General features: G+C 40.0%; 1 protein-coding gene across 4 annotated transcripts in view; it reads right to left on the minus strand.

Annotated features, from left to right (window-relative positions):
- LOC118768051 overlaps positions 1-14,140 on the minus strand; it is a 108,138-nt gene extending 93,998 nt beyond the window's left edge. For all 4 annotated transcript variants that reach the window (XM_036513806.1, XM_036513805.1, XM_036513804.1 and 1 more), the window contains exons 1-4: positions 14,106-14,140; positions 6,473-6,555; positions 4,341-4,543; positions 3,458-3,717 (exon numbers count right to left, since the gene is read on the minus strand). In XM_036513806.1, the coding sequence (XP_036369699.1) occupies positions 3,458-3,717; positions 4,341-4,543; positions 6,473-6,515 (506 nt within the window). In that variant the 5' untranslated portion in view covers positions 6,516-6,555; positions 14,106-14,140. The remainder of the gene's footprint in view (positions 1-3,457; positions 3,718-4,340; positions 4,544-6,472; positions 6,556-14,105) is intronic.
- Between the last annotated feature and the right edge of the window lie 316 nt (positions 14,141-14,456).

Raw genomic sequence — 14,456 nt, forward strand, 5'->3', positions numbered from 1 at the left:
ATCCGTGGAATAAGCTGCCGGACGAGATAGTCAAGATGCCGACGACCGATCGGATCAAAGTCTCTCTTGACTGGAAATGGCTGAGCTCTTTGTAAGACCGTCCTCCCTGTACATAACTCCCTGTCCCCTTACATGGCCTTGCTTTTGCTTTTTGAACCAATAAAAATTAAATTAAATTAAAAATTAAAAGTCATTTCAATAAACTTCAGTACCATTTTGATAAATTCAAGTTCCACTTCAATAAATATGAGTCAGTTCAATAAACTAGTGTCTGTTATATTGGTAAACAGGAACACCACTTCAATAAAGAAAGCACCATTTCAATGAATATGAGTGCCTAAATTTTGATAAACTTGAGTGCCACTCCAAAAGACATAAATGTCAACTTCTGAGTATCAGTAAGTACCCCAGTTCTACAGACACATCCACACTCAAATGTACACAAAATATTGCATACACAGATACATAAGCAGCAAACACAAAAATTGGATACACATAGGCGCAGGAGTGGCTGTGTGGTAAGTAGCTTGCTTACCAACCACATGGTTCCGGGTTCAGTCCCACTGCGTGGCACCTTGGGCAAGTGTCTTCTACTATAGCCTCGGGCCGACCAAAGCCTTGTGAGTGGATTTGGTAGACGGAAACTGAAAGAAGCCCGTCATATATATGTATATGTATATATATATGTGTGTGTGTGTGTGTGTCTGTGTTTGTCCCCCCAACATCGCTTGACAACCGATGGTGGTGTGTTTGCGTTCCCGTAACTTAGCGGTTCAGCTAAGGAGACCGATAGATTAAGTACTAGGCTTACAAAGAATAGGTCCTGGGGTCGATTTGCTCGACTAGAGGTGGTGCTCCAGCATGGCTGCAGTCAAATGACTGAAACAAGTAAATGAGTAAAAGAGTAAAGAGTATATAGAAACAGTAAACAAGTGTTGAAAATGGATAGTTTTGAAGGTAAGAACTGTTAAGTAATTTGAAGTAGTGCTTTGTCCAGTATCTACACTAAAGTAATAAGAAGCACATTGTTTACAAAGTACATTTTACAATTTTTACGGTGCTTATAGCCTTATTTTGAACTTTTTGTTTTATTATTGTTGATATAATTCATTAACTGAATAATTGACATCATTTCACACCTCAAAGCTTAAATACACAGATATATATATATGTAATGTAATATGGTATACTACATTACATGTCACTGTTTTTAAATTGGGCATGACACAAAATCGAAATCAATCAACATCAATAGCTGTGATACCAGTGCCGGTGGCACGTAAGAGAACCATCCGAACGTGGCCGTTGCCAGCACTGCCCCAACTGGCCTCCTTGCTGGTGGCATGTAAAAAGCACCATCCGATTGTGGCCGTTGCCAGCCTCGTCTGGCCCCCATGCCGATGGCACATAAAAAGCACCAACTGATCGTGGCCGTTTGCCAGCCTCGTCTGGCACCTGTGCAGGTGGCACATAAAAAGCACCCACTACACTCACGGAGTGGTTGGCATTAGGAAGGGCATCCAGCTGTAGAAACACTGCCAGATCAGACTGGGCCTGGCGCAGCCTTCTGGCTTCCAAGACCCCAGTTGAACCGTCCAACCCATGCTAGCATGGAAAACGGACGTTAAACAATGATGATGATGATCCTCAGAGTTTTAGCTGATGGTACTGTAGAAATTGAAGTTTGTTGGTCTTGTTGCTGTCTTCATTATTTTTGCTTTTGCCTGCCTTTCTAGTTCTTTAGAGCAAGAGCTCTGAGGGGATTCTTACAACAATAAGAGCAACAACAAGACTTTTTGTACTCACATGTTGAACAGGGCACAGTTCCAATATGGCTTTATGGCTTTCAGCATTATTAATTTGTAGTGTGATGGAGGAAAGGGACAACAGAAAAAGAAGCAAACAGGAGAAAGAAATACAAAAGACCTTACCTCGGCGAAATCAGCAGTCTCTTTCACCAATTCAACATGTCTTGTCACTCTGCCGTCTGTGCTAGAACTGACCACACTTCCTCGCTGACCACGTGCTTCCTCCCACACATGCGCCTTTCACTCTTCTGCCGGCCCCTGCAAACCTTACTTCTGCCCACCTCATCTGTCGTCCTCTCCACCAACACCACATAGCTCATCACAGCCCATAACACTGCCAACACCACACTTCCTGTCCATGCATGCGCCTTTCACTCTTCCGCCGGCCCCTGCAAACCTTACTTCTGCCCACCTCATCTGTCATCCTCTCCACCAACACCACATAGCTCATCACAGCCCATAACACTGCCAACACCACACTTCCTGTCCATGCATGCACCTTTCACTCTTCCGCCGGCCCCTGCAAACCTTACTTCTACCCACCTCATCTGTCATCCTTTCCACCAACACCACATAACTCATCACAGCCCATAACACTGCCAACACCACATAATTCTTGCAAATTCATTCTGTCACCCCCTCTTAGCCCTATTTTAACCACTCACCTATACTGCAATACAAAACTTATTACTAACCAAACATTTACATGGTTTCTGATCTCTCTTATCATCACTCTTCTATTTCTTTGTACCATGTATTGGGACACAAATGTATAGAGGGAGGTATTCAGCTTAATCTGGTGAAAAATCTAGATCCTGTTTATTTACTCTAGTCATCAGGCTGTCTCACTGCATATCATGGAATGGTTGCTCCATGTAATATGCAGTAAGAGTGCTTAATGATTGAAGTAAACAGTCTTTGTTTTTATGCCAAAGTAAATGTCTCTTTAACATGAAACTAGAGTTGCTGTTTAAATTACCAAGTTATTGTATTTAAGACACACACACATTTACTACATATTAAAAACAAATATCACACACGGATAATGCAATTTCTTACAAATATCACACATGAAATATCATCATCATCACCTAATGTCCATTTGCCATGTTGGCATGGGTTGGCTGGTTTGACTGAGGTTGGGAGAGCCAGTAGCTGCACCAGGCTCCAATCTGATCTGGAAATGTTTCTACGGCTGGATGTCCTTCCTAATGCCAACCACTCTGAGAGTATAGTGGGTGCTTTTTACATGCCACTGGCACAGGAGCCAGTCAGGCAGGTCTGGCCTCGATCACATTCAGATAGTACTTTTTACATGCTACCGGCACAAATGTGTATAACTGTGTATGTGTGTGTATGTGTGTGTGTGTGTGTGTACATATTTATACATACATGCATGATATGTAATACATTTTAACCCTTTTGTTACCAGCCCGGCCAAAACCGTCTCTGTCTCTGTAGTATAAATGTCTTGTTTTCATTAGTTTTTCATTAAAATATACCACCAAACCCTAGTCACAATTTATGATCCTAACACTAGCTTAATGATAACTAAGTTATTTTACTAAATTCTTTGTTATATTTAAAATAATTGAAAGAAACACAGAGCATCTCAAAATGAAAACGGTAATGAAAGGGTTAAACCTTACCAACAGTAGCCTGCCATTATGGCCATCACCATATCTCCTGGGGTTAAATATGGATATACAAACACAATTCCCTTTTTACACATAGTTTCCTCAATGGATTCAAAATTATCTTCTTCGATATTGCAGTTATTCTTTGTCTGATCTTTGTTGAATTTGCAAATCCACTTCTTGTCATCACCACACCATCTGTGAACTTCCTGCTTGCTCACACATCTCCATTTTAAGCAGCTATCACATTGGATCCAAGACATTCCTATGATCTGGGTTGGTAAATGACAAACAGAGATGACGGTTAATTAGTGACATAAATGATAGTGTTGGTGGAGGATGTGTTAGTGATAATGGGGATGGGAATGATGGTTGTATGTGAAGGTAGTAGTGCCGTTGTAACTGTTGTTGTTAGTGGTGGTGGAACAACATTAATACATATTGGGCGGCGAGCTGGCAGAAACGTTAGCACGCCGGGCGAAATGCTCAGCGGTATTTCGTCTGCGGCTACGTTCTGAGTTCAAATTCCGCTGAGGTCAACTTTGCCTTTCATCCTTTCGGGGTCGATAAATTAAGTACCAGTTACGCACTGGGGTCGATATAATCGACTTAATACCTATGTCTGTCCTTGTTTGTCCTGTCTGTGTTTAGCCCCTTGTGGGTAGTAAAGAAATAGGTATTTCGTCTGCGGCTACGTTCTGAGTTCAAATTCCGCTGAGGTCAACTTTGCCTTTCATCCTTTCGGGGTCGACAAATTAAGTACCAGTTACGCACTCGGGTCGATATAATCGCCTTAATCCATTTGTCTGTCCTTGTTCGTCCCCTCTGTGGTAGTAGCCCTTTGTGGGTAGTAAAGAAATAGGAACAACCTTAATACATATTTCATCAAACATACCTCTTTTTCTTCCAACCCTTTCAGAGATAATTGTCTTCTCAGCTTTAATCCAGAATCTTTATCATTCTTACTTGAGTTTTTGACAATTGGGGCGTCACTCCAAGCCACATTTTCGCTTGATTCTTCAGCAGCTGGAAGCAAATTAAGAATCTGTTCCTGGAGCTCATTGTTGAGATTTTCAAATATTTTCGGACTAGATAAGACTTGTTTCATGAAAGTAGAAAAAAAAAGAGATAATAAAAATGATTAGTTAGTTAGTTAATTTTTTGGCTCAAAAAGCAAAAAGCAAGGCCATGTAGGGGGACATGGAGTTATGTACAGGGTGGTGTTCATGTAAAGAGTTAGTCCAGGAGTAGTACAAGGGAGAGGTGTTTAGTCATGCTATATTAAACACCACCTCAGTATCTGATTGGTGTTTATTGTATTGACCATCGGATCCCAAAGAAAGGGTGAAGGATAAAAAGGTGATGTTGATTTGAACTTAACATGACAGAAAGAAAGTAACTAAATACTGTAATGTATTTAGTGCAATTCTTGGATCTTTTCGGTTTAAATGGCAGTTTTTTAAAATAATTTCCATGTAACTAAACACTTTTAAACTTCGTATACTGGTAGAATGTGTTTATAAAACATCTTTTTCTCTTGGCTTTATTGAGAAAATTCTATAGTCTGTAAGATATTTGTTTTTTTTTTCTTCAATTTCTACAATTTCAACCAATTAATGATGTCTATTGAGGTGAAAACATTCTGTGCCGTATGAATATGTCCCTCGTTTAAGAAATAGATTGGGTTTATTTACATTTCTGAAGAAAAAAGATACCCTTCACCCCACCCCTAACCCTAACCCTAAAACAGATTGAAATGCAATAGATCGATACTAGGGTCATAATTATGGGTGACAATTTCAGATGACACTGCTAGAAAAAACTGCTGTCCAAACCGAAAAGATCCCTTATCTAGAAGGGAAGCTGCAGGCTGGACATAGACATAATGTTATATGAAAATGATGATAAATGAGGGCAACAAGCAATGCCTGCCAATTGCTGCTTACCCAAGAACATTGCTCTTTTATATTTCATTTACAAGGCAACAAACCACTTACATTTTTCACAATTCAATAACAAAAATGAGGCACTAAGCCTCTTACCTTTATTTTGAACTTTCATGCCTGACCAGGCTCCTCCTCTCATTCAAACACCTGGACAGTGCCAAGTCGGGCCACTTTAACATAAATCTAAAAGTGTCCTCGGGGAAGGAATTCATCACCCTGCACAAATCGGTTTCCCATATGACCTCCACAGCCACCTATGAAAGCCAGTCAGGGTCGTCAGTGCAGGATAGAATCCCTTCCCTCCGGCCTTTCTTTTTAAACTTCTTAACGAAGCTTTCTAACGACCCTCCCTTATGGCAGAGGATCACAAATTCCTCATCCTTAGCATGGGAAGGGACTACAGTTTCTACCTTCGGTGACACAACTCCCACCAAAGGTGCCATGAGGCTTCTACCAACCTGCAGCTACTAGCATGGGAAGGGCCTACAGTTTCTACCTTCGATGGCACAACTCCCACCAAAGGTGCCATGAGGCTTCTACCATCCTGCAGCTACTAGCATGGGAAGGGCCTACAGTTTCTACCTTCGGTGGCACAACTCCCACCAAAGGTGCCATGAGGCTTCTACCAACCTGCAGCTACTAGCATGGGAAGGGCCTACAGTTTCTACCTTCGGTGGCACAACTCCCACCAAAGGTGCCATGAGGCTTCTGCCAACCTGCAGCTACTAGCATGGGAAGGGCCTACAGTTTCTACCTTCGGTGGCACAACTCCCACCAAAGGTGCCATGAGGCTTCTACCAACCTGCAGCTACTAGCATGGGAATGGCCTACAGTTTCTACCTTCGGTGACACAACTCCAACCAAAGGTGCCATGAGGCTTCTACCAACCTGCAGCTACTAGCATGGGAAGGGCCTACAGATTCTACCTTCGGTGGCACAGCCACATTAGTTTGTGATAAAAAAGTGTTTTGAATATTTTTTAAACACTTAAGTGTTAATATTAATTAACATAAACCTGGAACTAACTTAATTTTTCTTTTTCTTCAAGGACTAGTCAAGGGAGGACATATTACAGACTTACCTGTTTTCTTCCAAAATCGAGTGACAACTTTCTTAAGATCCATATGTTCACAGCTCACTGTACTATAATATCCCGACTGATCTCTACAAAGAAATTGAGTGAAATATTAAGATATCATCATTGTCATTGACATCAGATTCACCGCCATCATCACTACTATCTATTTCTTTACTACCCACAAGGGGCTAAACACAGAGGGGACAAACAAGGACAGACAAACAGATTAAGTTGATTATATCGACCCCAGTGCGTAACTGGTACTCATTTAATCAACCCCGAAAGGATGAAAGGCAAAGTCGACCTCTTTCACATACATATTGACAGCATACAGCCCAAACTCTCTGATTTGAAGATAACTAAAAAACTTCAAGCACAACTTCCTATTGTATTGACCTATGAATCATGGTGTCTCTCTTGCTCTCTCTCTCTCTCTCTCTCTACTCTCCTCCACCACACATCACCCTGTCACAGAGGTTCAATAAAAGAGGTCATGTAAAGGTGGCAAGCTGGCAGAAATGTTAAAGCGACGGGTGAAATGCTTTGCGGTATTTCGTCTGCCGCTACGTTCTGAGTTCATATTCCGCCGAGGTTGACTTTGCCTTTCATCCTTTCGGGGTCGCTTAAATAAGTACCAGTTATGCACTGGGGTCGATATAATCGACTTAATCCCTTTGTCTGTCCTTGTTTGTCTCCTCTGTGTTTAGCCCCTTGTGGGTAGTAAAGAAATAGATATTTCGTCTGCCGTTATGTTCTGAGTTCAAATTCCGCCAAGGTCGACGTTGCCTTTCATCCTTTCGGGGTCGATAAATTAAGTACCAGCTACGCACTGGGGTCGATGTAATCGACTTAATCCCTTTGTCTATCCTTGTTTGTCTCCTCTGTGTTTAGCCCCTTGTGGGTAGTAAAGAAATAGGTATTTCATCTGCTGTTACGTTCTGAGTTCAAATTCCGCTGAGGTCAACTTTGCCTTTCATCCTTTCGGGGTCAATAAATTAAGTACCAGTTACACACTGGGGTCGATGTAATCGACTTAATCCCTTTGTCTATCCCTGTTTGTCTCCTCTGTGTTTAGCCCCTTGTGGTTAGTAAAGAAATAGGTATTTCGTCTGCCGTTACGTTCTGAGTTCAAATTCCGCCGAGGTCAACTTTGCCTTTCATCCTTTCGGGGTCAATAAATTAAGTACCAGTTACGCACTGGGGTCGATGTAATCGACTTAATCCTTTTGTCTGTCCTTGCTTGTCCCCTTTATATTCAGCCCCTTGTGGGCAGTACAGAAATAAGAAATAAAAGGGTCATGTGATGATACATGAACCCTATTCCTTCGCTTACTCTTTCTACATCACAAACAACAATGAAATCTCCTTTAAATCGCAGTTTCCTCTGAAAATATTAAATGGTTTTTTTTAACCGAAAAGGTTTCTCTCGTGTTTTTTAAGTGCATAGTGCAAAAAATAAATAAATTGTTTGTCAATGCGGTGTCTACTCGGTTTGTGAGTTATTTATGAGAAAAAAGATACCTTCCCCCCATCCCTAACCCCTAACCCTAACACCACATATATAAAAAATTAAAATTTTACGGAAAGTGACAATTTTCTTCAAATGTAAACAAATACGTGTGTGGCCATAAACTGAGGGGTCACTCGTAAGCAGAGATAGATAACAAAACCGTTCCCTCATTTACTGTCCACCCATAATTATGACCCTAATATCGATCTATTGCATTTCAATCTGTTTTAGGGTTAGGGGTTGGGGGAAGGGTATCTTTTTTCTTCAGAAATGTAAATAAACCCAATCTGTTTCTTAAACGAATATATAATATGTAATGCGTGTATCTGTGCAACAGAGAGGAAAATTAAAACTGCATATGTTGTGAACTTAAACTATGTGTTTATTAATAAAAGTTTAATAACGATAATCTTTTATTCATACGAACGTAACTGATATGAAATATGTCATAAATAACAGTGACAAACTGAGTAGACACCGCATTGACAAACAACTGCAGAAATTGTATTCACCTCAATAGACGTCATTGATTGGTTGAAATTGCCGAAATGCAAGAAATTTAACAAGAAATAGCTTACAAACTACAGAATTTTCTCAAGAAAGCCAAGAGAAAAAGATGTTTTATGTAACACATTCTACCAGTATACGAAGTTTAAAAGTGTTTAGTTACAAAGAAATTATTTTAAAAATCTGCCGGTCAAAGTGAAAAGATCCCTTTTAACTTCTGTCATTTTTGTTTTTTAGTTCATTATGCCCAGGAAATCTTTCTAAAAAAAATAAGTACAAGGCTAATACTAAATACTGAATGCATATTTCTTTCATTATTTTTATGGATGAATGGATGGCACATCGGAATTTATGGAGTCATGGATTCCTGCATTGTGTCATTTGTGAATGAAGTCACAGGTGTCCACACAAATCACATGGAAGCAATGTTAGCTCACGCCAAACGAAAGTATCGCCAGCTTTATGGTACCACCTCAGATTTGTTTCCTACATATATGCAGCTGGCAAACTTCCAGGAAAACTGAAGGAAGGTAAAATATGCCCCATTCATAAAGGAGGTAGCAGAGCGGAAGCCAAGAACTATAGACCTATCTCTCTGACCTCACACATCAGCAAGGTCATGGAACGAATAGTCAGAAGGAAGCTGATCACCTTCCTTGAAGAGAATGACTTGCTGCCCGACACCCAACATGGTTTCCGACCAGGGAGAAGCTGTTTAACTCAGCTCCTACAACACTATGACTGGGTGCTGAAACGGCTGCTCAACCACTCAAATGTGGAAGTGATATATCTCGACTTTGCAAAGGCCTTTGATAAAGTCGATCATGGAATGATATGTCACAAACTGCGTGATCTCAACATAGTTGGAAAACTGGGAGAATGGCTTCATGACTTTCTGAAGGATAGAAGTCAGGTGGTAGTAGCAATGGGGCCACCTCCATTAACACACAAATAGTGAGCGGTGGTTCCGCAGGGCACTGTTCTGGGACCACTACTGTTCATAATGGCCCTCTCAGACATGCCCTCAGCCACGCAGAGAGCCACGATCACAAGTTATGCAGATGATACAAAAGTTTCACAGGCAATACAGAACCCTGAGGACACTAAACACCTGCAATGTGAGCTGGACGAAATATACAAGTGGGCTGAAAAGAATAGCATGCAGTTCAATGCTGGAAAGTTTCAAGCTTTATACTATCAGCATGCAAAACTGAATGCAATACCCAATGAATACACTGGACCCGGAGGGATTGCAATCCCAGAGGCACAATCAGTGCGTGACCTGGGTATTCACATGAGTGATGACGCGACCTTTCATGTACATGTTGCTAAACTGACAATGAAATGTAGACGGCTGGCTGGATGGATTCTTAGAACCTTTAGAACAAGAGAACAAGAAACCATGATGGTCCTCTGGAAGACACTTGTCCTAAGCTACTTTGACTATTGCTCTCAGCTATGGTCACCATCCAGTGTCAAGTTGATCACAGAACTTGAGGCGATCCAACGAAGCTACACAAAGAAGATAGCCTCTATGCAGAATGTAAGCTACTGGGAAAGACTCAAGAGATTAAAATTATATTCCCTGGAGCGTAGGCGGGAAAGATATGCCATAATATACATCTGGAAGATCCTGGAGGGAAGTGTCCTGAACTTTGGCATCGAGAGTTACGCAAATGCCAGAACTGGGCGCCACTGCGTGGTGCCTAGGACTCCAAACCTGCCATCAAGATGTAGGACAAGATTCTGTGATAGCCTGGGCTTCCGAGGCCCACAGCTCTTCAATATCCTCCCGAAGAACCTGAGAGACCTGCATGGGGTGGATACAGATGTCTTTAAAATGAAGCTGGATCTCTTCCTGTCAGGTGTCCCAGATGAACCAACTTCACGGCAGGAGGGGCAGATGAGGGCAGCTGCATCGAACTCTCTCATGCACCAAATAGCAGTTGCTAGAAAGCCTCCATGAAGTGAAACCAAGTAGCAACACCAAATGGCGGTGCCCCAGCATGGCCACAGCTCATAAGCTGAAACTAGAATCAATCAATCAATCAATCAATCATATGAGTCCATGTGTCAGATGAGGTTCTGCAATATTGAAAGCATTTGAAAATTTACTCGTTCACATAGCTGAGCAAATATAAATTCCAAATTCATAACGTACACTTATGCATTGACACTTCTTTTTTTTAAATTTAAATTTTCGGCGATCTTTCGTCTCTAGTAGACCTTTCCGTCGATTTCCGTTAAAAATTTTTTTTTACATATGGGCTTGCGGGAACTTTTGAAGTAATATACATACATATACACATACACCGAGTAAAAAATTTCAGTTATCTCTCTCTTTCACACATTACTCTGTCTCTTCACACACACTAACAGAAGCACTTCACTTACACAACATACTGTCTGTCTCCCACACCCCATCAAACACACACACACACACACACACGCACACACACACACGTACATCAATGCTTCCCATGCACGGTAACTTCAAAAGAATTTCCCTCGTCATACAATCGCTTTCTCTTAGTCTCTTTCGCTCTCATTACTTCAAAAGTTCCCGCAAGCCCATATGTAAAAAAAAATAAATTTTTACGGAAATCGACGGAAAGGTCTACTAGAGACGAAAGATTGCCAAATTTTCATTTTTGGGGGGAAAATATCATTTTCAAATGTAAAAATCACACCTTTACTTTCAACTTATTTGTTTGTACCACCTTGTGCCTAGGAAATCTTTGTAAAAAGTTAAGTACAATGCTAATACTAATTACTGAATATGTATTTCTTTCATTATTTTATCGCAGACTTAATCTCTCTCTCTTTTTAACAAACTCAAAAGGTAACCCATCCTGTACGCAGTCATTTCACACGCTAGAAATAGTAGGGATCACATGGTTATATTCCTAAGGTTTATAGCGTATCAGAAGCAGGCCATACCAACCAATTCATCTCTGGTCTTTTTTCACATTATTCTAATAATGATACAGTTTACTTCTTCCAATCACTGAACTGTGGCCATGCGGAGGCACCAACTTTTAGTCGAACAAATTAACCCTAGGCTTTATTATTTTTTTTAAAGACCGGCACTTCAGATCAGATCAGGAAGAATAACTTCCAGAAATGGTTGAGTTCTCCAACAAAGAACAGATGCAACCAGTGAAAATTTGACAAATAGTTCAAGGATTCTCCATTTGAGTATCCCGAGTGAGCATGTGCACACATATGGAATCTTTATTACGATCATGACGATCTTATATAGAATGGGACAATACAGGACAAACACAAGACAAAAATGTTACATGAGTTCGAATGAGTTACATGTTAAAAATTTATTTAAAAAATATTTTATATAACGATTAAATTTTCCTTTAACTAGAACTTTTTTTGGCGATCATTCGTCTCTAGTAGACCTTTCCGTCGATTTCCGTAAAAAATTTTTTTTTACATATGGGCTTGCGGGAACTTTTGAAGTAATATACATACATATACACATACACCGAGTAAAAAATTTCAGTTATCTCTTTCTTTCACACATTACTCTGTCTCTTCACACACACTAACAGAAGCACTTCACTTACACAACATACTGTCTGTCTCCCACACCCCATCACACACACACACGCACAGACACACACATGTACATCAATGCTTGCCATGCACGGTAACTTCAAAAGAACTTCCCTCGTCATAAAATGGCTTTCTCTTAGTCTCTTTCGCTATCATTACTTCAAAAGTTCCCGCAAGCCCATATGTAAAAAAAAAATTTTTTCTACGGAAATCGACGGAAAGGTCTACTAGAGACAAAAGATTGCCCTTTTTTTTTTTTTTTACAATAAAACGAAAACAAAGAAAGAAAAACGAACAAAAAGTTTAGAAGATCGAACCCGGCAGCGTATAAGGCCCAGCAACGATCTTTCCCTTTCATCAATGATTAAGCTGGGTTACTGACACCCACCTTTCTCATCACATCCTTCCATCATTTCTCGTATTCTCTCGGTGGCAGGGTCCTCCTCTCCAACCCCATCTTGCTCTTCAGGAGTTATCTGAAGTAAGACAGTAAACCGGGGCCAGAGATGAAGGACCCTTTCACCGAACCTTCCATTCTCATTCTCCAAACACACTCTTTCAGTACTGCAACCGTACAGTAATATAAATAGTAAAGCACATTTGTTCTCTCATGACATGCACACCTAGGACTACGATATATCAATCAGTTCAGATAAGAACAAACAATAAGAGCTGTTTTCATTTAAACAAAACAGCCTTGCAACTTTGTTAGTGACTGGCTTCAATATTGCAAAAGGGAAAACTTTGGGAAAATAAATCCCAAAGAAACATATTATATGTGCAGGAGTGGCTGTGTGATAAGAAGCATGGTTCCGGGTTCAGTCTTCCTGCGTGGCACCTTAGGCAAATGTATTCTACTACATAGCCTTGGGTCAGCCAAAGCTTTGTGAGTGGATTTGGTAAACGGAAACTGAAAGAAGTCGTGTATATATACAGGGTGATTGGAAAGTAACTCCCTATTTTAAAATGCTTATAATTTATTTAACTATAATTTTTTTCTCAAATTTGTTGTGTATGTTCTTTAATGTATGGGAATTGATTCCATGTTGCTTTTTTTTTCAGATTGATAATTTTGTTTGAAATTTAGAAGCTCTACAAACATGGCTGGGTGTTTTACTGTGCAGGAGCGTGCCCAGCTAGCTACACATTACGAAGTTTGGAGATCAGTTGTTCAAGTGCAAAGATGGCGGAGGACCATTAGAGGAAGACATACTCAAGTTGACGTAAAAAGATAATCAAGAATTGCCATGCAAAATTCATAACTACAGGATTTGTAGCTGGTACTTGAAGTGGTCGTCCTTCCAATTCATCAAGGTCCGCATGACTGGCTGGCCAGAAGCCCTGATTTAACACCCTGCAACTATTTTCTTTGGGGTTGGTTAAAGGAAGAAGTCTTCTCTACCAAACCAATGACTTTGGAAGAAATTGAAGGGTGAATACGAGAAGTTATGTCTTTCATTCCACAAGACTTCCTGATGAAATCAGTTGATGTGGTTCCCAGGTGGTTTGAGAAGCTGGTGGTGAATGCTGATGCCTATATCAAATTTTAAATAAAATTCCATGCTACACACTTTCTTTACATATTCGTTTTTTCTAAAAATTATAGTTAATAAATAAATTACTAGTATTTTAAAATAGGGAGTTACTTTTCAATCACCCTGTATATATATATATTTTATCGAGTAGCCGGCGTGTAAACCAATTAAGGAAAACATTAATACAAGGTATCTAATTTTTTCCTGTATGTATAAAATACCTTATAATATCTAGGGCTATTACTATTTATTGAAGTAGTTTGACTTTAAAGTCCCATTAAAGTGTGTGGCTTTTAAGTAGTAGCCCTCGATATTATAATATATATATATGTGTATATATATATATATATATATGTGTGTGTGTGTGTATGTATATATATATATATACATACACACATACATACATACATACATAGGAGAATAGGAATTAAAGTTAACTCTTATTCAATTGGCTTTTCCAAAGATGCATTTATTAAAACATAAGTAAATATTTATATAAACACTACGAACTTACTGTGGTCGTCTGCAAAATTACCCGCCATTTGCCTTCAATAACACACGCACGCATTCCCGCTCTTTCTCTCTCAACTTTACTCTCTTCCTCTCTTCTCTTACCCACCTACATTCATTCTGATTTTGCTTTACTCTCTTTTCCTTTCTATTTTCAATACAGAGTATTTACCTCTCCGTTTCTCTATCTCTCTCTTCATCTCACTTTCGCTCACACACGCGCGTACACCTTCTCTACTTCTTTCACTTTTCCTTCTCTTGGTCTCTTTTACTCTCCATTTTATTCCCTTCCATTTCAATCACCAACTCCTCTTTCTCGTTTTCTCTTCATTCTCTTTTCCTTTTCTTTCGACTT

Source organism: Octopus sinensis, linkage group LG26 (genome assembly GCF_006345805.1).
Source record: "Octopus sinensis linkage group LG26, ASM634580v1, whole genome shotgun sequence".
In the NCBI taxonomy this organism is placed as follows: Eukaryota; Metazoa; Mollusca; class Cephalopoda; order Octopoda; family Octopodidae; genus Octopus; species Octopus sinensis.